Here is a 26296-nt window from a genome sequence, read left to right as displayed (position 1 = left end):
CCTGTGCTCCGCAGCGGGAGAGGCCACAACAGAGGGAGGCCCGCATACCACAAAAAAAAAAAAAAAAAAGACAAGTTTAAATATATATGCAGGGAACATAAAATAACAAAAACTAAGAATTCAATGGGGCAAATTAGATACACCAAAACAGAGAATTTGGGAACTGAAAGGCAAGAACTATCCAGAATGGAGCATACAGAGACCAAAAGAAAATAGAAAAAAGAAGTTAAGGGGCATGGTGATAAAGTGAGACAGTCTAACATATGGTTAATTGAAATTTTACAGGTGGAGGAAAAAGGAACAGGGCCAAGATAATATCTGAAGACAATGGCAAATAATTATTCAGAAATGGTACAAGACACCAACCCACAAATACCAGAAGCCCAACAAATTACAAGAGAAAATAAAAGGATGCATCATAGTAAAACTGCAGAACACCACATATAAAAATGTTAAAAGCAGCTGGGGATGGGAGGAAGCAGAGCAGATACTTTCAAAGAAATAACAAGTAAATGAAAACTGTTTTCTCAGTAGTAACAATGGGAACCAGAAGATGGTAATGATATACTCAATTATGTGAAAAGATAAAAAATGCCAATCTAGAAATATACAGAGCATAAACATCTTTCAAGAATAAGGGCAAAATAAAGTTATTTCAGCAAACAAAAACCTACAGAGTTAACCTCCAGCAGATAAACACTGTACTAAAAGAATACTAAAGGACCACTAAAGGCAGAAGGAAGTGACCCTAGAGTGGAAGGTGTAATATGTAAAACGGGAAGAAGTGCAAAGAAAGAGGTAAGTATATAGATAAATCTAAATGAACACTGACAGTATAATAATGATGTTTTGTGAGACTAAAAAAAAATGGCAAAATATAAACCTACACCACCACCACCAAAGCAGTAGCACATAAATGGAATCAAGGTTATCATATATTTGGGAGGAGGGCAAAGATACTATTAACATCCAACTTTGGTATATTAAAGATACCTGTGGTAACTTCTAAGAGAAGCACCACATAGGACCTACATACTAGTGGAGGAGAAAAATATGAAATAATTTTTTTTTTTTTTTTTTTTTTTTTTTTTTTTGGTGGTATGCGGGCCTCCCCCTGCCGTGGCCTCCCCCGTTGCGGAGCGCAGGCTCCGGACGCGCAGGCCCAGCGGCCACGGCCCACGAGCCCAACCGCTCCGCGGCACGCGGGATCCCCCCAGACCGGGGCGCGAACCCGCGCCCCCCGCATCGGCAGGCGGACGCGCAACCACTGCGCCACCAGGGAAGCCCCTGAAATAATTTTTTTAATCCAAATGAAAACAAGGAATGAAAGAAAAAGTAACATAGAACAGGCAAGACAAACAAAAAATACATTAAAAGCTGGTATATTTAAAACCAATATAATGATAAGTTTATTAAATGTAAACAGGATAAATACTGAAGTTTAAAAAAGATTTTTTTTTTTTGCCCTGCCACACAGCTTGCAGGATCTTAGTTCCCCAACCAGCAATCGAACCCGGGCCCCAGCAGTAAAAGTGCCAAGTCCTAACCACTGGACCTCCAGGGAATTCCCTAAAAAAGATTTTAGACTGAATAAAGAAAAAAATTTCAACTATATGATATTTGTCAGATACACTGAAAACAATATAATGAAAAGTTGATAGTATAAAAATGGAAGTATTTATACCATACAGTGGTTTGGATATACTAAATATCAGATATACTGCGTTTAGAGCAAAAAGTATCAGAAGAAATGAAGAGAATCACTTAGTAATACATAAAGCAAAAATATATATACAGGAAGAAATGAACTACTCCCACAATCATGAGAGTCAAAAATATACCTCTCTTAGTAACTGACAGAACAAAGAGCCAAAGTCAGAATACAGAAGATCTAAACACTGTGATTAAATGCCATGTTTAACAAAATTATCGTAATGACAAAACTAAACTATTTTGTTTAGGGATGCATATGTGGTCACACTATAAGGAAAAGCAAATGATAGTCACAAAAATTAGAACAGTGGTTGTTTCTAGGGTATTGGGAGGGGGTTGTGATCAGGGAAGGTTTCCAGGGTGCTGGAAATATTTTAACTTTCTGACCTAAGTGATGATTACATGGGGTTAACCTCATAATGATTTCCTGGAAACATTTTTTGTGAAGGGTCAGACAGAAATACGTTAGGCTTTTCAGGCAACATATCATCTCTGTGATATGTATTCTTCTTTGTCTATACAACTCAAAAAATCTAAAAATCATTCTTAGCTTGCTAACTGTGGGCTGTAGTTTACCAACTCCTGCATTAAAAGGCTCACGGTTTATATACTTTCTTGTATTTAACAAAAAATATAAAAGAATCACTTAGGGGGAAAAATGCTAAGTAATTCTTTATCCATTCTTCCCTTTTGACAAATAGTCTTGAGCCCCCACTGTGTACCCAACACTGTTTTGGGTGTTAGAGACTAAAAATTGAACAAGATATCTATTCCATGTGAAGGGGGGGGAAATAGTTAAAATGATTACATCTTTATGTAATAAACACTATAAGAGATGGAAACAGCAGTAAATAAAACAAAATCCCTGCTCTCTTAGGATTAACATTCTGGTGGGAGAAGCTGGGCAATAGACTAACTGTAGAGTTAAAAATTAAGATATGTAAATTATTAAATAAAAATATTAAAATTATACCACACAACGACAATGAATGATCTACAACAACACACAGTATGGATGAATCTCACAAAAGTAATGTTGAGCGAAAGAAGCCATACACAAGAGTATATACTGTATGATTCCTTTTATACAAAGCACAAAAACAAAAAAACCCACCTGTACTGTGAGAAGTCAGGATAGTGGCTATCCCCAGTGGCAGGGAGGGGGCTAATGACTGGAAGGGAGCATAAGGGGGTTTCTGGAGGGCCTGGTATTTGGTTTCTTGTACTGGTACACAGTTTGTGAAACTTCATTAAGCTGTACACTTACATGTGTACACTTCTATATGTATAAATATGAATCAATGACAAAATTTACATATATATCAAAATTTAAATACATATGTTAGGTAGTAATAACTAAGAATTAAAGCAGAATTAGGGACAGAGTTACAAGGTGAGAGGGACTGATATTTAAAGAAGTTGGCCAGGAGAGACCTCTCTGATAAGGTCATTTTTGAGCAACAGCCTGATGAAGAGATTGCTAATCATGCTATTCCTGGAAGAGGGAATAGCAGGTACAAAGGCCGTGAAGCAAAAGAGTGCTTCACAGTGTTCAAGGAACTTCAAGGAGGCCAGCATGGCTGGAGTGGTATGAGGGTGAGGGGGGAGCAGATGGAGTCAGGTGGATGGGGGGAGCAAAGATCATGTAGGAGCTTCTAGGCCATGTAAGTCCAGAACAGTCTGGACTAGTCCCTGGACAGTTTTGAGCAGGGTCTGTCTTAATTTTTTCACAGAATCATTCTGGCTACTATACTGAAAATAGGTGAGACACAGGCAGAAACAGGGAGACCACTTTGGAGATTTAATGCAGAGAACCAAAAGAATAGAAAAGAGGTTGGGATTTGGGTATTTTTTAAAAGAAAACAGGATTTATTGACAGGTTAGATATGGAGCATGAAGTTATGATCTGAAAAACTGGACACAGTAAACTGTCATTTACCAGGACAGGGTAGATTACAGGAAGAGCAGTTTGTTGTTGTTGTTTTGCTAGTGAGCAAGAGTTCCTCTGTGGACATTTTTAAGCTGTCCATTTAGTTATGTAAGTGGAAATGTCAAGTAGAGTTGTATACGTAATTTTCAGGGAAACCAGTGCCCAAGTAAAGGGCTGGCAAGTTCTTTCATCCTAAAAGGCAGATATGGATAATGATACAAGTAACTTGGTAGATTTGGCATAGGTGCATGTGAAAGTTCTCTTCTGATTGCTTCTACTTTCTCAGGAAAATAAAAAAATAAAGCCATCAGTTGAAATAGTAGAGGAGGAGGAAGCGTTGCTGGAGGCTTGCAGGAAATGACAAAAATATGAAATATTCATCTAGGAAAGGGAACTAACTATGGAAATATAATAGGAATGGTAGAAACTAGGGGGTTCATGAGGTTGGTGGTCATGAACTTAAAGTGAGATCAGTCAGCATGGGTATATGTGTTTTTCTCTAACCATGCTGAGCTACTTAGACAAGGAAAAGGTGGAAAATTAGATAACCAGGACTGAGTTTTTTCAGGCAAATATGATGGAGAGAGAGTGGGGAAAGGGAATTGAAGGGTATACACAAATCAGCAATTATAACAATGAAACACAGAATCTAAGTTAGATGGATAAAGAGCTTCTCAGTGCAATGGAAAAAGGAAATTAAGGCTCGGTTCCTATTTTAACATCCAAGATATACTTAGATTTGCATAATAATGATGAGGCCCCACCACCATTTAAAGAGGTGGCAGAAATGTCTACAGATCATTGAATCATCTCTTTTGTTTTCAGGTAAGACCTGACTTAAATGGACACATGATAGATGGGTGGTCACACTACTAAAAACCAAATGAAAAAAAAATCTTTTTCAGGAAGAAAAGAGTAATAGACAACAAAATTCTACAAATCATATTTGTCCCAAAGAGATAATTCTGCAATCTCATTTAACATTTTAAAACTTTAACTGGTTTAAAACTAATAAAAATATAGATATAGGCCTCCTCGAAAGTTATCTAACAAACCTCAACCTAACCAAACAGATCTACACATCAAACATTTCTAAAATTTTTAAATATGACAAGGATGACAAAATAATAGCAAAAATTTCAAGTTAAATACATTTTCCTAAGTGCTTTAATAATTATAATCACCCTAATGAATGCATGTTTTCATGAGAGAGAAGAGGGGAAGGATATTTTAAAATACTTTAACAACACAGAAGACTAAATCATTTAGGAAAAAAGTAGTATTAATCAACTCTGCTAAGGCAGGGAAAAGCAACTTTCCTAAACAGAGACCTAGGATGAAAACTCCTGATCTCCCTTTTCGCTTGGATCCCACAGCAATACCTGAGGCATCAGTAGACATAATACACTCTTAAGTACAGAGTTCTTACTGGTATCAACAAATTATCCAAAGGCACTTGGGCAAATTAACACAAAACCCTACATTAGCTAGCTCAGGGATTCTCAACCTTGGCACTAGTGTCATTTTGGACTGACTCATTCTTTGTTGTGGCACCTGTCCTGTGCACTGTAAGATGTTTAACAGCATCCCTGGCCTCCGCCCAGTAAATGCCTATGGCATCCTTCCACTCACCCTCTATTTCTGACCAATAATTACTCCAACACTGCCAAATGTCCCCTGAGGGGACAAACTACCTCCGGTTAAGAACCACTAACTTGGCTATAATGTTTTTAAGAGTTTCAGATTTCACTTATAGGCAGAAAACAAATCTATCCCAAATTTGTGTAGCTTTAGCTTCTCTACTACAACACCGAGTAAGCCTTAAAAATAATTCAAATGCCAGGAGCTGACCAAATTTTTTTTTTAGGAATTTAGTTATAGGAACATTTAAGTCTGGCAAGGATAAAAATCTAATGTTTGGATTGGAAATCACTTCCTTGACAGAACAATGAGCTGCAGGCCTAGAAGTAATTTATTATACTGGGAAAAAAGGGTCAGCTCTTATAAAATGTAAATTTACTGATACAGATTTGAATCTAAGTTAAGTGATTCATATGTAATGCTATGAACGTTTCTCCTTAATGCCTCATTCCCCTCTGGTAATTAATGGAAGAGAAACTTTGCTCGAGTGTTCCTGGGCTTCTTGTCTCCTACAACAGGTGTCAAATTTCTCCAGGTGAATGCTTACCGGTAAGGGATTGGATAAGGAATGTTGCGGTGAGGATCGTGCAACTGGTGGAACACTTCTGCCAGGGCTGGTTCCTGGCCCGCTTCCCCCAGCAAACTGGCCAACAGGGAAAAATGGATATGAATAATTCACAACAGTACTAGGCTTCAGATAAGGAGAGTAAAAGATTAATACACAAACAGGTCTTAATTATATACGGCCCCTTTAAGTCAATACATCTTATTCTAGAGAGAAAATGCCATATAAGTCAAATTCTGCTATCTTTTCAATGAGATTTTAAGGAGGAGCTCCAGCAGAAATGTACCAAGATATAAAGAAAACATGGCTAGAAAGCTGAAGGTACACATGGTTTTGAAAGGACATAAGAGAAGAATGTTTTCCCTCCTTGTCTCAAAATACACGAAGCAGGAATATAGTGGTACAGTGGATGTTAGTGTTTTCTTCAGTAACCACTAAGGATGGGTCAGTGAGCTTACTACAGGTTCCAATGTACTAAAGGGAAGAGGACAAAACAAGAGTCCAAGTCATTTCACTTCAATCTCTGTAAGACACGAAACCTAGTCTGGCCAAGAGAAAAATCACCTCATTTGTGAATTTTTATATCATCACAGAAAAGACACGTCATAAAATTTAAATTTAGGAAGTCAGCAGCCGTTTCCTCTTATAGAGATGGGGCAGCATAGGGTTGATGAAGATGGGGAGGAAGGGGAGGAGAGCACAGTAAAGGCAATATGTTCCTCTCTAAAGCCTTAAATGAACAAAAGGATTTAGGTTTTTTAAAAAAATCACTATAGATTTCTTTTTCCAAAAATTTAACTTACCTCAAAGTAATCACTAATTTTATGTCCCCTAGGAGTGCCTTTCCCTGAAAATAAAACCAAAGTAAGTATAGTTTTTCCAGTAACACAAGTAAACCATCATTCGCTAAAGTGTACTATGTATTCAATAACTGCCTATGTTGTTAACAATTCAAATGTCAAGCTTACTTTTAACAAATGAGCCAAAATACCTGTATCATAAGAACAGAAGACAGTTTCCTCCACAAAATAGAAGACAGTTTCCTCCACAAAATTAAAGACTGAAATAAGCAGTGAAAGAAAGACTTTTTCACAGCTCGCTTTCCTTTAAGATCCACTAATCTTTCTTTTACAAGTACACTAACAAAACTCATGCCACAACCGTGCATCAAAATAAAACTAAACTATAAACTACACCCCCAACTAAGAGGATAAAAAATTCAAAACAAATTCATCAGAACAAAAGGGTTTATTCTATTTCACAAAAAACTTTATGTGACCTTGTCACTTTGGAAAAATGTTCTCCCAAAAAAGTAAAAAATGATTTGCAGATTAAAAGAATATGGAAAAAAAAAGAAAAAAGACTAGGGTGTCCATTTCTTGGAAGCCCTGCCATTTCATTTATGCTTTCTTTAATTATTTACAGAAATTTGGCATTATTACCATCATATTTACAGATTTATTCCACTGGGCACCAATGTACAACTAAATAATTGACATGGAAGAAGGGTAGGTAAAAGGACAGCCATGTGACTGAAACCATTTCTGCTTGCCTATTATTAACAAATCACTGATCTAGTGCAAGACATAGTTAAAACTCCAATGTAACCTCTTTTCTGTACAATAAATGCTTAGTCTGAAGACAAACCCATGGCGAGAAGATCATTAACTTACAACAGGGAAAACCAGAGTCCCCAAAGAACTGACACTGTTTCGTCAAGTGTGTGTCAAATGGCAAGTCTATAATAAACAGCCTGATATTCTCTTAAGGAATACAAATCTCCATTGTTAGGAATCCCTGTGCACAAACTAATTACTTAGTGTGAGCTGGAAATTTTCTACCTAAGTACATAAGAATCTAATATTTTTACTGGTGTGAAATTATTACTACCTTGGCTAGTTTCATATGGTTCAGCTTTTCTTTTCCGGTTTCGCTGGTCATTCTGTTTTTTCTCAGGAGTCTGTTAAATACCATATACATCACAATTAGCATTTTGTTACATTTTTCACATTATGAAAATTAGAGAGTATGTACAAAATATCAAATTTATAAGGAGATTTAACTGGCTCAGACAAGTCCTAAATGAGTGTCCTACTCTTAGAACAGGGTCATGGAAAGAGTACAGGATCTGGAACCAAGCCACCTATACAAGTTTTGGCAAACTGCTCAAAATATCAGAGCTTCAATTTACTTATCTGTAAATCAGGGTTGCTGCATAGATTAAATGAGCTATTTTACAAAGCACAAATGTAGTACAAGCATCTAGCATAGAGTAGGCTCTCAGACAGCAGCTGTTACAATATTTCTACTTTTTTTTTTTTTTTGGCCATGCCACTCGGCTTGCGGGATCTTATTTCCCCAACCAGGGATTGAACCTGGGGGCCTGGCACTGAAAACGCCAAGTCCTAACCACTGGACCACCAGGGAATTCCCACAATATTTCTACTTTAAAAGAGCTTAAATCTAATCCTTTTTTCCAAAAAGGAAAGATATGCATAATCAACTAATTTATTGAAAGTTTTATCTAAGTGCAAAGTAAGCGGTTACCTATCTATGCAGCTAGGTTGTGTGCCTTAAAAAAAAAAAAAACTTCCAATTTTCTTACTAAAGTCTGTCGGGCCACACTAACCCACTCTGTTGAAGTACTGAAAAGTGCTAAAATTCAAGGGCACCTAGGCTAATTCAGCTACAACCGCAAATCTCTACCCTTTATTGATGATTATTATCATAATAAAAAACCATCAAGGCTACATCACAACTGTACAACAAGCAAACAACTCAAAGGGGAGTCATTCACACAGACCCTAACAGGACCCCAGAGTCTGCAGTGCTATGGTTTAACCCAGACCAAAAGTGTGGGAATATGAGAAGTCTTGCAATGGATGTGGCTTCTTACCTCTACTTCTTTATCACTCAAGGACCCCACGCTGCACAAGCTCTGGTTGGAAGACTCACTATTGAGTGGCCCCTGAAAAGAAAAAAAAAAAGAAGGGATCAAAAGAAACTAATTTAAGGATGACAGCAAAAATGAGGGAGAAGCCATTTGATTTTGATATCTAAGTCAGGTCAAAGAAGCCAAGAGTTAACTGTAACACCTCTGAGCCAACCTGAAAAGAACTCAATCAACCATATAGTACAGGGCCCTCAAGTTAAAATTCTCTAATATTATTTTCATTTCCTTTATAAACTCTGAAGTCGTGCAAATTTTCCCTTCTAGAGTACTTTCACATGTAGCAAGTTCATTCTTTAAGGAAAATAAGCAGGGGAAAATCATTTCTCTTGGCCTCTTGTATCACATAGGCAATATCTGAAAGTTGAGGTGTTAAGGGGTATGGCAAGGGTTCCTCATGAGGAGGCGGTCAGAGACCATAATGAAGGAAACGCTTTTCCAAATCATGCTTTAAATGAGGCATGACTGCTAGCTCAAAAAAAACAGATACAAGAGATTGACTTCTAGCCTAATGGTGTGAGGATCTCTGCTAGCTCACTCCTCAGGGAAACTGATGCAAATTATTTTTAAAAACCACCATTCAAAGCCTCTGACAATGGTCCCTAAGGGCAAACAGCAAATGAAGAAACAACCATTCAATAAAATCTATGAAAATTCAGCCTGAAAGGTGAAAGTCTGTGGTATTAGAACCAAGACCACTCTCCCCACCCCACAATCTCAGCAAGGCTCCAGACTGCTGCAGCCAAGAGCACAAGGTCCCCTCTTCCCCCAGCTCTCAGTCCAAGGGCCTTCTTCCTGGGAGGAGCAGGACTTCGGGCTTCTCAACCCGTCCCCAGCCCCCATTACTGAGGTGAAGTCCCAGGCAAGTACATCAAAGACAGAAGGCTCCCTTCTGCCCAACACCGACTTGTGGAACAGAGGCTCTGCCTTAGGCATGGTCAACTGAGACTACTGGGACCCCAACAGCCCTCTTGCTCAGCTCATGAGACAGTGGTTCAATACCAGGAGAGACAAGCTGCTGTGATGCCCCATTTCCACATTCTACCTCCTGGCACTCAGCTCCTACAGCCTGAATGTCACTCACAGGAAAGTATTACTCACTGTCCCCACCCCCAGCTCCAGAACCCTGGCTTAGATATTTTGCCAGGGAGAAAAAGCTGGAACATGTAGTACCAAATATTTTCCCAAAAGACCTGACTTCATTCCCAACAGAGTGTGGACAAGTTTAAATCTAAGGGAGGTTTTGGTAAAAGGCAAGTGGAAAGAGATTCGTGTAATGAAGATACAGTCTAGACTGTAGCTCAGCTAGTTTGCAGGAGAGAATCAAGGAATAAGACACCAGGGAGGAGACCTCCTGGGGTCAAAACAAATAGCAAACACTGACCTCAGAAACTTTTCCTTCCAAGGAACCCCAATTTGATTGGATTAGTTTGTAGAGGAATGTATGCCTCAGGGCACTGTTTAAAACAAGAGAGCAATCTGGACAATTAGTGTAGTTTAACAGCTGGGTTGGTCCGGAAAAGAGAGTCCTACTGAGTACCAGTCACCACAGGGTACCTGCAGGCTTACCTAAAGCCATGCCTTCCTAAGGAATACCATCAGAGGCTTAGCTCTGGGGGGATGGGTAGTAGAACAGACTTCACTAAAGTAATCCAGCCAGTCACTAAACAAGTAATCAAGCAAATAACAATAACAAGGCCCCAAAGAACAGGATGAGAAATCAGTACCCAGAGGTGCTACAATGTATCATCTAAAATGACCAATTTCCAACAAAAAATCATGAGGCATGCAAAGAAACAAACAAGTATGACCCATATACCAGGAAAAGAAAAAAAAAAGCAGGCAAAAGAAACTGCCGGTGAGAATGACCAGATGCTGGATTTAACAGAAAAATATTTCAAAATAGCCATCCTAAATATGTTCACAGAACCAAAGGAAACAGTAACTAAAGAAGTAGAGGAAAAGGGACTTCCCTGGTGGCGCAGTGGTTAAGAATCCACCTGCCAACGCAGGAGACACGGGTTCGAGCCCTGGTCTGGGAAGATCCCACATGCCGCGGAGCAACTAAGCCCGTGCACCACAACTACTGAGCCTGTGCTCTAGCGACCGCGAGCCACAACTACTGAGCCCGCGTGCCTAGAGCCCGTGCTCCGCAACAAGAGAATCCACTGCAATGAGAAGCCGGTGCACCGCAACGAAGAGTAATCCCCGCTCGCCACAACTAAAGAAAGGCCACACAACAACGAAGATCCAATGCAGCCAAAAAGTTCCCTTAAAAAAAAAAATAGGGGTAAATCTTCATGACCTCAAACTGGGCAAAGAATTCTTAGATATGACACTAAAAGTGCCAACAAAGAAAGTAAAAACAAGATAAACTGGACTTTTTCAAAATTAAAAATGTTTACGGTTGAAAAGACACTATCAACAAAGACAACCCACAAAAGAAGATATTTGCGAATCACATATCTGATAAGGTACTTGTATGCTGTATAAAGAACTCTTACAATTCAGAAATAAACACAGATAACCCAATTTAAAATGGGCAAAAGGTCTAAACACATTTCTCCAAAGATGAGATACAAATGGCCAATAAGCACATGAATAGAAGCTCAACATCATTAGCCAATGGGGAAACACAAATCAAAACCAAAATGGGGTACCAGTTCACACCTACTAGGATGGCTAGATTCAAAAAGACAACAAGAAGTGCTGTAAAGAATGTGGAGAAACTGGAACCCTCACACCTCACACACTGCTGGTAGGAATGTAAAATAGTGCAGGTGCTTTCAAAAACTGTCGGGCAGTTCCTCAAACAATTAAACACAGAGTTACATATGATCTGGAATGCTACTCCTAGGTACATACTGAAAAGAAATAAAAACATGTACACACACAAACCTGGACACAAATCTTTACAGCAGCATTACTCACAAAAGCCAAAAGGTGGAAACAATCCAGATATCCATCAACTAATAAATGGAGACAGAAAACATGGTATATTCATACAATAGAATATTACTTGACCATAAAACGGAATCAAGCAGTGATACATGCTACAATATAAACAAACCCTGAAAACATTTTGCTGAGTAAAAGAAGCCAGTCACAACAGACCACATATCAAATGACTCCACTCATGTGAAAATCCAGAATAGGGAAATCTAAGACAAACAGAAAGTAAACAGTAGTTGCTTAGGGGAGGAGTTGGAGAACATGGGGGTGATAGCTAAAGGGTATGGGGTTTCTTTTTGAGGTGATAAAAATATTCTAAAACTGTGTTGATGGTTGTATGTATCTGTGAATATACTAAAAACCAATGAATTGTGTAATTTAAATGGGTGAATTGTATGGTATATGAATTACATCTCAATAAGGCTGTTAAAAAAATAACAGTTACTAGGCTTAGCGTCAGAAATAATTTACATTCCTTTAAGGGTGTATTAAGTTTTCTTTTCACTGCATCCTTAAAGCACTATTTTTAAACTGTAATCAACACAATATACCACAGAGCTTCACAGACACTTGTGAAACTGCAAATAAAAAAAATAAAGTGAAACTAGGGATAAGAAATAAAATCAAATCATGTATTCCCAGTGACATAAATCAACAAAGGACTTATTCCTTTAAAGATATAGTAAGAGTTCCATGATGTTTTAACTGAAAAAAAAAAAAATAGAGCTTTATTTACATAAGAATTCTAGAATAATTTAAATTGAATCTTTCTATGCCTAAGTTCTTAAAATATTCCGTTTGTGAATTATCTTTATTGTAACCATTATGAAGTATTCCCCCCGCTTGGACAGTAATAAAACCGTACACTATATTTTAACTATCCACTTTACCCACCAACTATCCCTCATTTTCTTTTTTTTTTTTAATAAATTAATTTATTTTATTTATTTATTTTTGGCTGCGTTGGGTCTTCGTTGCTGTGCGGGGCTTTCTCTAGTTGCGGGGAGCAGGGGAGGCTCTTTGTTGTGGTGCGCAGGCTTCTCATTGCAGTGGCTTCTCTTGTTGCGGATCACAGGCTCTAGGTATGTGGGCTTCAGTAGTTGTGGCACAAAGGCTCAGTAGTTGTGGCTCACGGACTCTAGAGCACAGGCTCAGCAGTTGTGGCGCACGGACTTAGTAGCTCCATAGCATGTGGGATCTTCCCGGACCAGGGCTTGAACCCATGTCCCCTGCATTGGCAAGCGGATTCTTAACCGCTGCACTAACAGGGAAGCCCTATCCCTCATTTTCAAAAGGAAATGGCGGGGCTTCCCTGGTGGCACAGTGGTTAGGAGTCCGCCTGCCAATGCAGGGGACACAGGTTCGAGCCCTGGTCCGGGAGGATCCCACACGCCGCGGGGCAACTGGGCCCGTGTACCACAGCTACTGAGCCTGCGCTCTAGAGCCCGCGAGCCACAACTACTGAAGCCCGCGTGCCACAACTACTGAAGCCTGTGTACCTGGAGCCTGTGCTGCGCAACGGGAGTAGCCACCGCTCGCCCCAAATAGAGAAAAACCCCCACATGGCAGCAAAGACCCAATGCAGCCAAAAATAAATGAAATGAATTTATTAAAAAAGAAAAAAAAGGAAATGGCAAGTGTGATGAATACAGGCAAGAGAGAACTGAAGAACCTATTTTTATTAGCAATTACTGATAATGACATAAACTGTAAAGTGTGCATAACAGTGGTGTACATTGTAATGTTTGAAATATCAATGTAAGAGGCACAAGGATCCTTGTGGTTCTTTGGGTATGTGTGTCTAACGAAAAGAAAAAAAGGATTAAGAATCACTTAATCCTCCCTTTCTCCATCCTTTTCTGATCCCAAACTATTATAAAATCATTAGATTAAATTTAATTAGCAGGGATAAATGACATACATTCCCTTTTCTAAAACAGCTTACTGTCTAGTAAGGGAGCTAACCAAAGGCTTTTAGGCAAACAATGTTATCTTTCAAAAATGTCACTATCATTAAAAAACAAAAAAGGCAGAAAAAAACTGAACTAAATTAGATGAGGATAAAAAGGCATGACTAAATTCAAGGTATGATCCTTGATTTGACTCTGGATAGCAAAACAAAGCAAAACCAATAAAGGACATTATTGGGACAAAGGCAGAAACTGAATATGGACTATACTAGATAATTAAGTTCCAGTCTATTATCATCAGTCCTTCAATTGTAAATTTTCCTATTTGTTGCATCTTTTTACTAAGGTGCTTTATAAGTTTTGTATGAGTTCATATTCAGCTTTGGGGGAGTTCTCCACATTTCAGGGGTTAAAGAATAGTCAGTCCCAAGGGAAGTTTAATGGTCACCTCTGCCAGTGCCCTACAACATTCATCAGTTCCAAACATATTTACACATTAGCTTTCCTGCCCAGGATTTCCGCACAAAATTGGTGTTTCTATTTCTTGTGGCTTTTAACAACCACAATCCAAAGTTAGGCAGCTCACTTCCATCCTATGTCCTGGACTGGTGGGCAGTTTTACTAGTTGTAATTCATAGACAGGTTTGCCCCTTCCCAATTCCCAGCCTTATACAGTTCCAGTTCAAGCCTTTGGCATCAATTACTACCCCCAGGATGGAAATTAACCCCAAAAGCATAAAAGCTTATGGGTTACCAAAGTTTAACTCCCATTCACCACTGTGACATCTTCGTCTTCATCTCCCAAGTTAAAATAACTGGGATTCAATTTTTCCTATTTTTCTGATACTGCTGACATTCAGGAATTATATAATTTTCATATACTTCATTTAGCCAGTCACTTTACTGAACTGTTATTATTTCTAATCATCTCGCAGTTTGCTCCTCTTGAGTTTGTTCTCTAGATATAAATCATAGCATTTATAAATAATAAGCTTATACATTCCTTTCCACAATTTATATCTCTTGTTTCATATTTTACTGCTTTGAATAAAACATAAATAATCACCATAAAGAACACTGTTTTGTTCTTCTTTTTTCAAGGTGGCTCCTCTAGTGCTTTACCATTAAAAACTGTATGTAATAAGACTGCAAAGAGCCAAAACAATCTTCTAAAAGTTAGAGTTGGAGGTCTCGCACTTCCACTTATTACAAAGCTACAGTAATCAAAACAGTACGGCACTGGCATGAAGATAGACATACAGACGAAGGATATAGCATGTTCTTAGACTGGAAGAATCAATATTGTCAAAGGAGTAGCAGGAGAGAGTCTTGTTGGAGCAGTTCTGCATCTTGATTGTGGTGGTGGATACAATAAGCTACACAAGTGATAAAATTTGACAGAAGTAAATGTACACACACACACACACAAATGATGTGCGTATACATGAAATATGAATGAGTTCTGTGGATTTCACCAATGTCAATTTCCTGATTTTAATATTGTACTGTAATTACATGAGGTGCTCACATTGGGAGAGAAGGGGTACATGGAACCTCCCTGTACATTTATTTTTTGCAACTTCCTTTGAATCTAGAAGTATTTTAAAGTTTTTAATATATTATTTATTTTACTTTTTGCTATTTATTTATTACTAATATGAATTCTATAATTACTTGCTACAGTTAAGTAATGATAATGGTAAACAATACATAGGTAGTGCTTGCTACACGGTCAGGTATTCTATACTAGCACATTTAATCCTCCTAACAACCTGTAATGGGCTCAACTGTGTCTTCCTCAAATTTATATGTTGAAGTCCTAACCCCCAAAAGCTCACAATGTATTTGGAGATAGGGCCTTTGAAGAGGTAACTAAGCTAAAATGTGTCATTAGGGTGGACCCTAATGCAATAAGACTGATGTTCTTATACAAAGTGGAAATTAGGACACAGAGGCACCAGACATACACACACACAGAGGAAAGACCATATGAGGACAGAGCAAGAAGGTGGCCATCTGCAAGCCAAGGAGAGAAAGCCTCAAAAGCAATCAATCCTACTGACATCCTGATCTTGAACTTCCAGCCTCCAGAACTGTGAGAAAATAAATTTCCGTTGTTTAAGCCGCCCGATCTATGTTATGGCAGCCCTAGCAAACTAATGACAACCTTGTATGACAGCTATCAGTAGTCTCATTATTAGATGAGGAAACTATAAGAGAAGTTTAGTGAACTCCCCAACGTCACACAGATAGCAAGAAGCAGAGCCAGGATCTAGACCTAAGCTACCTGGCTTCAAAATACGTGCTACTAGCCATTCAGTAGCACTATACTCTAGATATATTAATATAAAGTCATCTCTACATATATTAATACATTTTTTAAGTGAGTGCTACATATATATTTTTTAATAAATTTATTTATTTATTTAGGCTGCATTGGGTCTTCATTGCTGCGCGCAGGCTTTCTCTAGTTGCGGCGAGCGAGGACTACTCTTTTTTTTTTTTTTTTTTTTTTGTGGTATGCGGGCCTCCCTCTGCCGCGGCCTCTCCCGTTGCGGAGCACAGGCTCCGGACGCGCAGGCTCAGCGGCCATGGCTCACGGGCCCAGCCGCTCCGCGGCATGTGGGATCCTCCCAGACCGGGGCGCGAACCCGGTTCCCCTGCACCGGCAGGCGGACGCGCAACCACTGCGCCACCAGGGAAGCCCCGAGGACTACTCTTTGTTGCGGTCCACAGGCTTCCCATTGTGGTGGCTTCTCTTGTTGTGGAGCACGGGCTCTAGGCACGCGGGCTTCAGTAGTTGTGGCTCGTGGGCTCTAGAGCACAGGCTCAGTAGTTGTGGCACGCTGGCTTAGTTGCTCCACGGCATGTGGGATCCTCCCAGACCAGGGCTTGAACCCATGTCCCCTGCATTGACAGGCGGATTCTTAACCACTACACCACCAGGGAAGTCCTATTAATACATTTTTAAAATATTGAACTTGTCCAACATTCTTCGGATAAACTCCCTGAAACAAAATAATTAGCCATTTGCAAGTATTTTTACTTGAATTTAAACATCTATATATTCATAAATGAAATTAGGTTATACTTTTGCTTCCTCATATCTGTCAGGTTTTGCTATCAGAGTATATTATTCCTATGTTATTATTTAACATGAGAATTATCTACTTCTTGAAAGGTTAGGAGAGATCACCAGTAACCAGGGAGTGGATTTTTTTGCACTGCTTCAAAGGAGTAGGAGGAAGAGGAGGAGGAGGAAATAATTTTATACTCTTGATTTTTCCTTGGTTATAGGAGTCTATTCTGATTTTACATCTTATTTTTGTCAACATTAATTTCTATTATCTTTGAGTGAAATTAACTACTTCACTGAGATTTTCATATTAATCACATAACTAACAGCATCCATTTCGTTTTTTCTCTTTCTAAGTCCTCACTTTTGTTATATTCCATTTACTTCCTCCATTTTCCTCTTTGTTTTCTAATTTTCCAACTCTAGATTGATTCATTCCTAATCTTCAATCTATTGAAAGTCAGCCTTTGACACAACAGTTTATTTTTTTTAATAAAGATAAAAGAAAAAAAATTTTTTTAACAAGGTATGATAATAAGTTAAGACTCCTCAGTAAAAGCCCTATTTTCTACGCTATCATTTAAGCTGATTACCCTGTCTCCTGCTAATGATTTTTTTTAAGTAAAACACCAAATGGACAGTTTAAAAAATAGACAAGAGTCAAGTTTCTCATTTTAAAAAAAAGCAGGGCTCCCCAAAACAAAGTAAAACACACTTTTAATATACTTAAATGCACTTTTGGGGGGCTTAAAAATACTTCAGTAACAAGCCTAAAGAAAACCTTGTGGACAAGTTATAAACTTATGAAAACTGAGGTTAAAATACGAATGTTGACAACCAGCCTTTAGCACATGAATGAAGCCTATATGAACTAAGAAAACCTTGTAGAAGTGGGGGCCAAAGGTTAATCTTTCACTCCTGTAAAAATTTAAATGTCAACATTTGTTGAGTTTCTAAAGTCTTCATTTCCTCCTTGAACTAAACTGGCATCTTAAAAGGGACTGAGAACAGCAGACAAAAGTTAATCTTAAGTATAAAGGAGCACAGCTGACAACAGGGTCAAACTACCTGAGGTAGTTAAAAGATACTCCATTAAAAAAAAAAAAAAAAAAAAAAAGATACTCCATTAAAGACTAGACCTAATGGGTTAAAACTAGGGCTCCGTACTTTTTTTAGTCATTAGTTAGCACCACCTGTTCACCCCATAGCAGAGTCATATCAGTGGGGTGATTTTAAATGAATGACTTTGTGTTTTGGCAAGAAAACAAAATATTACAGTATACTGTCAAGAAAATCCTTAACTAATATTAATGATTTTTAGTAGTATTTCAGTCCTAAATAAATGGCAAAATCCTAACCATGTAATTTATTAATATCCATTTCCAGACAAGCAAGTCCAACAATAAGAATAAGAAATCCTTTGTTTTTTCTCCTGGACAAACCTGCCTATGAAAGTCTATGTATTTTACTCAAGATCTGACACATATAACCAACAAGACAGATAATACGACATTGGCAAGGATATGGAGAAAGTTTAACCCTCATACACTGCTGGTGGAGAGGTAAATGGCACAGCCACCTTGAGAAACAGTCCGGCAGTCCCTCAAAGGGTTAAACTAATGACTAAAAAAAAATAGATCCTTAGTTTTATATTATGTTCATCCTTTAATGGACTATCTCTTAACCATAAGACCTAGCAATTCCACTCTTAGGAATATACCCAAGAGAAATGAAAACATATGTGCACACAACAACATGTACATGAATGTTCATGGCACATTATTCATAATAGCCAAAAAATGGAAACAACCCAAACGTCCATCAACTGAAAGAATGAATAAACAAAATGAGGTCTATCCATACAACGGAATATTATTTGGCAATAAAAAGAAATGAAGTTCTGATATAGGAACAAACCTTATAAACATGATGCTAAGTGAAAGAAGCCAATCACAAAGGACCACATATTGTATGATTCCATTTATATTAAATGTTCAGAACAGGCAAAATCTATCGAGACAAAAAGTAGACTAATGGTTGCCTAGAGCTGAGAGAGAGAGGGATTTTGAGGGTGCAAGCTAAGGGGTAAGGTTTTTTGGTTTTGGTTTTTGAGGTGAGGAAAATGTTCCAAAATTGATTGTGGTAATGGTTTCACATTTCTATAAATACACTTGGAGCCACTGAATTGTATACCTTAATTGAGTAAACTGTATGTTGTGTGAATTGTATCTCAATAAAACTTAAAAATCAGTGCACTCGGGCTTCCCTGGTGGCGCAATGGTTAAGAATCTGCCTGCCAATGCAGGGGACACGGGTTTGAGCCCTGGTCCGGGAAGATCCCACATGCCGCGAAGCAACTAAGCCCATGTGCCACAACTACTGACCCTGCGCTCTAGAGCCCGCGAGCCACAATTACTGAAGCCCGCACACCTAGAGCCCATGCTCCGCAACAAGAGAAGCCACCGCAATGAGAAGCCCGCGCACCGCAACGAAGAGTAGCCCTCACTCGCCCCAACTAGAGGAAGCCTGTGCGGCAACAAAGACCCAACACAGCCAAAAATAAAATAAATTAAATAAATAAATTAAAAAGAAAAATCAGTGCACTCTTGCTCAATACAGGAAGGACTTACAACCATGGGATTGTACTACTACTGTGGTGGACACAGAAGAGCATCAAACATAATACTGCCCTCCAGAGCTTCCTGATCATCTATGGAAAGGATCAGGCTACCGTTTTCTCCTTCTAATTTTCTAAACCCTTATCTAATATATCTTTAAGTAAGTGACAAAACACCATTCTACAAACGTGTTTACAGGATGATTATTTAAACAGTGATCCAAACTAGGTCTACATTTAACAATTTCTTTATGGTAGATCTCAAAATCATCTGCTGTGTGAAAATAAGTTCAGAACAATAATGATAAGTTCAGAACAATGATAATAACAATAATGTTTGTAAAAGTCACAGAGAAATCAGTACTGCATGTTTTCTACAGGTAAATATATATGCAAGTGGATAAGTACAGTATTTTAAAAATCTAGGTGGATACATACCAAAGTTTTCTGAACAATTACAGTTCTCATTATTATAAAAGTATGCATGCATTCCTTATACAACTGAAAATTAATCATTTAAAAAAACTAATCCTAAGGGAAAGGAGTATGACTTCAATACACATAAAAGCAACAGTCATATGGACTTTATAGCTTATCATAAAGCTTACAATTTAGCCTTTAACCTTACTCCTTATGCTGAAAAACAAACAAACAAAACCCCTCTCCTTTATTGATTAAAAACTACAAATTTAATATTTACAGATAGAAAAGGGAAGCTATGTACAAAATCATGGGGCACATTCACAGTAAAGATAACACAGAAGAAATGGTCATAAGAACAAAAATTAAAAGATCAGCATAATCTTTCATAAGAAAGATAATCATAATCAGAATTAAAATATCCAAGGGATACATAACCCTAAAGAAAGTTTGATGACCAGTAAGTTTTGATGACCAGTAAGTAAGGTTCCTGGTTTTTACTGTTTTGAAGAGATCATTAATTAATCTTTAAGAAACAAACTTGGGCTTCCCTGGTGGCGCAGTGGTTGCGCGTCCGCCTGCCGATGCAGGGGAACCGGGTTCGCGCCCCGGTCTGGGAGGATCCCACATGCCGCGGAGCGGCTGGGCCCGTGAGCCATGGCCGCTGGGTCTGCGCATCCGGAGCCTGTGCTCCACAAAGGGAGAGGCCACAGCGGTGAGAGGCCCGCATACCACAAAAAAAAAAAAAAAAAAAAAAAAAAAAAAGAAACAAACTCACTGCCCTCTCCTACAGGAAACAGTATAACAAAACTCCTACTGCAGGGCTTCCCTGGTGGCGCAGTGGTTAAGAATCCACCTGCCAATGCAGGGGACACGGGTTCGAGCCCTGGTCCGGGAAGATCCCACATGCAGTGAAGCAACTAAGCCCGTGCACCACAACTACTGAGCCTGGGTTCTAAAGCCCGTGCACCACAACTACTGAGTCCACGTGCCACAACTACTAAAGCCCGTGCACCTAGAGCCCATGCTCTGCAACAAGAGAAGCCACCAAAATGAGAAGCCCGTGCACCACAACGAAGAGTAGCCCCCACTCACCGCAACTAGATTAAGTCCAAGAACAGCAATGAAGGCCCAACACAGCCAAAATAAATAAATAAATAAAAGTTTTTCTCTAAAAAAAAAAAAGGAAGATTCAAACTTAGCACTATAAAAATTAATCTCACTTACTCGCATTTCCTGAATGGGCAAGAATGGGATAGCCCAGGGGTGTGACCAATAGAAAAATGAGAATAGCTGGTACCGACAGTTTAAAGTCAGGTCGGTGTGGGACTGAATCACTGAACCACTGAATGAAACTAGGCAAATCACTTAAGCTCTATGAGCTCTGGTCTTCTCATCTGTGATAAAAAGGGAAAAACCACCCACCTTAGGGATATTGCAAGGATTAAATAATACTATATATTGGGGAGGTGGGTAAAATACTGCCTGAAATAAAACTGGTGCTCAATGGGAGTATGGGAAGATATGCATGGACCATCCTTAACATGCAACTTAAACAACCAAGCCAACCAGTTTTAACCACTCTATAAACTAACTGTCAGGCAGATATTACAATAAAATAGTTTGCCCGCATAGAGGCCAGATTATTCAACAAGTCACAATATTTAAAATCTAAAAGGTAATGGCTTTGAACCACTGATCTAAATAAAAAATGCTAAACCAAGGCTGGGAACGCAGCACCCTCAATCTATTTCTCCCTGCAATCTCCACTAGATTATAAACTCCATGAGTGAAGGGATAATCTTCTACTCACTACTATACAGTATGCCCCTAGCACAGTATCTATTACATAACAGGTATTTAACAAAGGTGTGCTCATAAAAAAATTATGTTCTTTAATCCTTTGTACCTCAATGTCCTCATTAATGAAATGGGAATAAAAAGCAACTTCTAATACAAGGACCTCTAAGAAATATTCTCACTCTTCTGTTCTTGGGGAATGTTTTTATATTTATACTATTTGATGCTATTGTAAATTGTATTGCTTTTCAAATTTCAATTGCCAATTGTACATTGCAAGTTTACATAAATACAATTGATGTATTTCAGAAATTGAACTTGAAGCCTAGCTAAGCTTAAATTCTAGTAGCTTTTTTTTTACATCAATTACTCAGAACTTTGTACATGCATAATCATGTCATCTATTGGGTTGGCCAAAAAGTTCATTCGATTTTTTCCCTAAGATGGCTGTAGTGGCACTTAGTTCTCTTTAACTTCATTCGAAACAATTTTGTTAGACTGTATTGTGACAGCTGTCATATCAGTGTGCATTTTAAAAAAACATCAAAATTGGTGAATTTTTGTGTAGCCATTTTAATATTGAAGATGGAAGAAAAAAAGCAACATTTTCAGCATATTATGCTTTATTATTTCAAGAAAGGTAAAAATGCAACTGAAACGCAAAAAAAAGATTTGTGCAGTGTATGGAGAAGGTGCTGTGACTGATCAAACGTGTCAAAAGTGGTTTGCGAAGTTTTATGCTGGAGATTTCTCGCTGGACGATGCTCCACGGTTGGGTAGACCAGTTGAAGTTGATAGCAATCAAATCGGGACATTAACTGAGAACAATCAGCATTATACCACGCGGGAGATAGTCGACATACTCAAAATATCCAAATCAAGCACTGAAAATCATTTGCACCAGCTTGGTTATGTTACTCACTTTGATGTTTGGATTCCACATAAGCTAAGCGAAAAAAACTCTTGACTATATTTCTGAATGCAATTCTCTACTTAAACGTAACGAAAACGTTCCATTTTTAAAACAAATTGTGACAGGCAATGATAACAGGATACTGTACGATAATGTGGAACAGAAGATATCGTGGGGCAGGCGAAATGAACCACCACCAACCACACGAAAGACCAGTCTTCATCCAAAGAAGGTGATGTTGTGTATATGGTAGGATTGGAAGGGAGTCCTCTATTATGAGCTCCTTGTGGAAAACCAAACGATTAATTCCAACAAGTACTGCTCTCAATTAGACCAACTGAAAACAGCACTCGATGAAAAGTGTCTGGAATTAGTCAACAGAAAACGCAAAATCTTCCATTAGGATAATGCAAGAAGACCACATGTTTCTTTGATAACCAGGCAAAAACTGTTACAGCTTGGCTGGATGGTTCTGATTCATCCGCGGTATTCACCAGACATTGCACCTTTGGATTTCCATTTATTTCAGTCTTTACAAAATTCTCTTAATGGAAAAAATTTCAATTCCCTGGAAGACTGTAAAATGCACATGGAACAGTTCTTTGCTCAAAAAGAGCAAGTTTTGGGAAGATGGAATTATGAAGTTGCCTGAAAAATGGCAGAAGGTAGTAGAACAAAACAGTGAATACGTTGTTCAACAAAGTTCTTGGTGAAAATGAAAAATGTGTCTTTTATTTTTACTTAAATACCAAAGGAACTTTCTGGCCAAAGCAATATAAGACATCTAAAAAATAAACATAGTTTTACTTTTCCTTTCCAATCTATAAGCTTATTCCTTTTACTTGCCTTAATGCATCTGGCTAGGACCTTCAGAACATGCTGAATTGAAGCTGTGAGAACAAATATCCTTGACACGTTCTGGACATTAGGTTGAAAGCACTCAATCTTTCACCATTTAAGTATGAGGTTCATTGCAGGTTTTTTTTTTTTTTTTTTTGTGGTACGCGGGCCTCTCACTGTTGTGGCCTCTCCCGTTGCGGAGCACAGGCTCCAGACGCGCAGGCTCAGCGGCCATGGCTCACGGGCCCATCTGCTCCGCGGTATGTGGGATCTTCCCGGACCGGGGCACGAACCCGTGTCCCCTGCATCGGCAGGCGGACTCGCAACCACTGCGCCACCAGGGAAGCCCTCATTGCAGGTTTTTAATAGACACCTTTTATCAGATTGAGGAAGTTCCCTTCTATTCCTAACCAGCTGAGAGTTTTTATCACAAATTAGTGCTGAACTCTGTTCAAGTGCTTTTTATGCATCTATTACAAGATCATTTAGCTTTTCACCTTTATTTTATCAATATGGTAGATTACATTGACTTTTAATGTTCAATCTACCTTGCAATTGGGATTAAACCCAATTGGTCATGATGTGTTATCATACATATAGGATACATACAGAGAGCTAGAGTCAATTTACTAATATTTTATTAATGATTTTTGCATATATATTCATGAGGGATACTGAGCTATGGTTTTCTTTTTTCATAATGTCTTTACCTGGTTTGGTATCAAGGTAATGCTGGTCTCATAAGTGTTTTCTGAAATTTGTGAAAAATTTGTTATTATTTCTTCCTTAAATGTTTGATAGAATTCACCAATAAAGCCATGTGGGCCTGGACTTTTCTTTGTGGAAAGGCTTTTAATTACAAATCCAATTTCTTTAATTAATATAGGGTTATTCAGAGTTGCTTTCTATTTCATTTATTTCAACTCTTTATTTCTCTCCTACTTAGTTTGCTCTTTTTCTAACTTCTTAAGGCGGAAGCCTGGGTCATTGATTTTAGATGTTTCTTTTGAAACTGTTTCCTTCTAAAGCAGGGCTTTAGCTGCATACCACAAATTTTGATAGACTGTGTTTCATTTTCACTCAGGTCAAAAGATTTTCTAATTTCCCTGTGAATTCTTCTTTGATCTAAAGTTTATTTAGAAGTATGCTATTTGACTTGCAAATATTTGGAGATTTTCCAGGAATCTTTTTCTTTCTGATTTCTTATTTAATTTCGTTGTAGTCGGAATACTCTCTATATAATTTTAATCCTTTTAGATTTGTTGAAACAAGTTTTATAGCCCAGGATATAGTCTAGTTTGGTAAATGTTCCATGTGCGCCTGAAAAGCATGTGGGTATAGTGTTCTATAAATGTCAATTAGGTACAGTTCACTGACAGTATCGTCCACATCTTTTATATCCTTGATTTTTTTGCCTGCTTGTTCTATCGATTATTGAGAGAGAATACTGCAATTTCCAACTAAATCTGTGGATTCATCTACTGCTCCTTTCAAATGTCAGTTTTTGCTTTGCTCTGTTATTGGATGCATAACATTTACAACTGCTGAGTCTTCTCAATGGATTGATCCTTTTTTCATTATGAAATGCCCTTCATTACCCCTTGTAATATTTTCCTCGTTCTGAAGTCTCCTTTGTCTAATACAACTATAGGCACGCCAATCTTTTTATACTTAGTGTTTATACGGTATCTTTTTCCACCCTTTTAAATACAAAGATACAGGTTAAAAATAAGGTGGGTTTCTTGTAGACAGCACATAGTTGGATCACATAACAAAGATCTAACCTGACACTCTCAATTGGAGTGCTAGACCATTTACAAATTTATTTAATTATCTGTGTTTAAACCTACTATGTTACTTTTTTTCCCTATCTTTTGTTTCTTTTCCTCCTCCCCATCCTTCTTTAGAACTGAGATACATATTTTTTCAAGTATTCCATTTTATCTGCACTAAGAGATCATTAGCTATTATCTCTGTTTTGTTATTTACTTAGTGGTATGCATATTTAACTTATCATAGCCAACCTCCAAATAATCTATGGGAAAAGAATCTAAAAGAAGAGTAGATATATGTATATGTATAACCGATTCACTTTGCTGTACTCCTGAAACTAACACAACATTGAAAATCAACTATACTCCAATAAACAGAAAAAAAAAGAAAAAAATTCATTGTAATCAATGGTTTGTTAGTAAAAGCAGATTCCCATTATAGCAAACTTCACTATAAAAAGTTCTATAAGGATAGCCCATAACAAAAATTTTGTTCTAAATTTCTTCAGAAATAAATAAAACTTTGGAGAACTAGATAAAATAAGTTATCTACAACAAATAATTCTGTACAACAAACAGCTCCTCAGGTTCTATTACAGAATATGGAACAATTTTTTAAAAAACTGTCCTAATTGAGTGCTATTAACAGGCAAGACCTTTTAACTTCTGCTCCAGTATCTAGTATGGCATATAGATTCACCTCACTTTTCCCCACATGAAATATTCTAAATCATCCCTAGAAAAATCCCCTTTCAAAACAAGCCACCAAATAATAATATAGCATCAAAAAAGAGATGGCTTTACATAACACCACCAACTATCTCTAAATAAATTAAATCGTTTAACTTTCTAATTCATTTTAGATAGCTCCTGTTTTTTTCTCCAGGACTTAACAGAATTGTGACTTTCAATAATATGCGTACTGTAATTACAGATTAATTCCATTATTCCAAAATATGAAAGCCCTATGGAATCTGTTATGGTGAGAGTTTATTTGTAATAGTACTTGTATTAGAATTTAATATGGGTCCTCATCAAAACCTCAGAATATGGGGCTTCCCTGGTGGCGCAGTGGTTGAGAGTCCGCCTGCCGATGCAGGGGACACGGGTTCGTGCCCCGGTCCGGGAAGATCCCACATGCTGCGGAGCGGCTGGGCCCGTGAGCCATGGCCGCTGAGCCTGTGCGTCTGGAGCCCG

The 26296-nt window shown here is 38.1% G+C and overlaps 1 protein-coding gene across 4 annotated transcripts in view; it reads right to left on the bottom strand.

The window, feature by feature from the left end:
- Positions 1–26296, bottom strand: part of TLK2 (tousled like kinase 2) — a 108572-nt gene that overhangs the window by 62727 nt on the left and 19549 nt on the right. For 3 of the 4 annotated variants that reach the window (XM_028498446.2, XM_024130106.3, XM_024130108.3), the window contains exons 3-6: positions 8746–8817; positions 7740–7809; positions 6653–6696; positions 5832–5927 (exon numbers count right to left, since the gene is read on the bottom strand). In XM_028498446.2, the coding sequence (XP_028354247.1) occupies positions 5832–5927; positions 6653–6696; positions 7740–7809; positions 8746–8817 (282 nt within the window). The remainder of the gene's footprint in view (positions 1–5831; positions 5928–6652; positions 6697–7739; positions 7810–8745; positions 8818–26296) is intronic. The other variant, XM_024130110.3, reaches the window with a different exon arrangement.

This window comes from Physeter macrocephalus, chromosome 14 (genome assembly GCF_002837175.3).
Source record: "Physeter macrocephalus isolate SW-GA chromosome 14, ASM283717v5, whole genome shotgun sequence".
In the NCBI taxonomy this organism is placed as follows: Eukaryota; Metazoa; Chordata; class Mammalia; order Artiodactyla; family Physeteridae; genus Physeter; species Physeter macrocephalus.
This window is presented reverse-complemented; position numbering and strand designations above follow the sequence as displayed.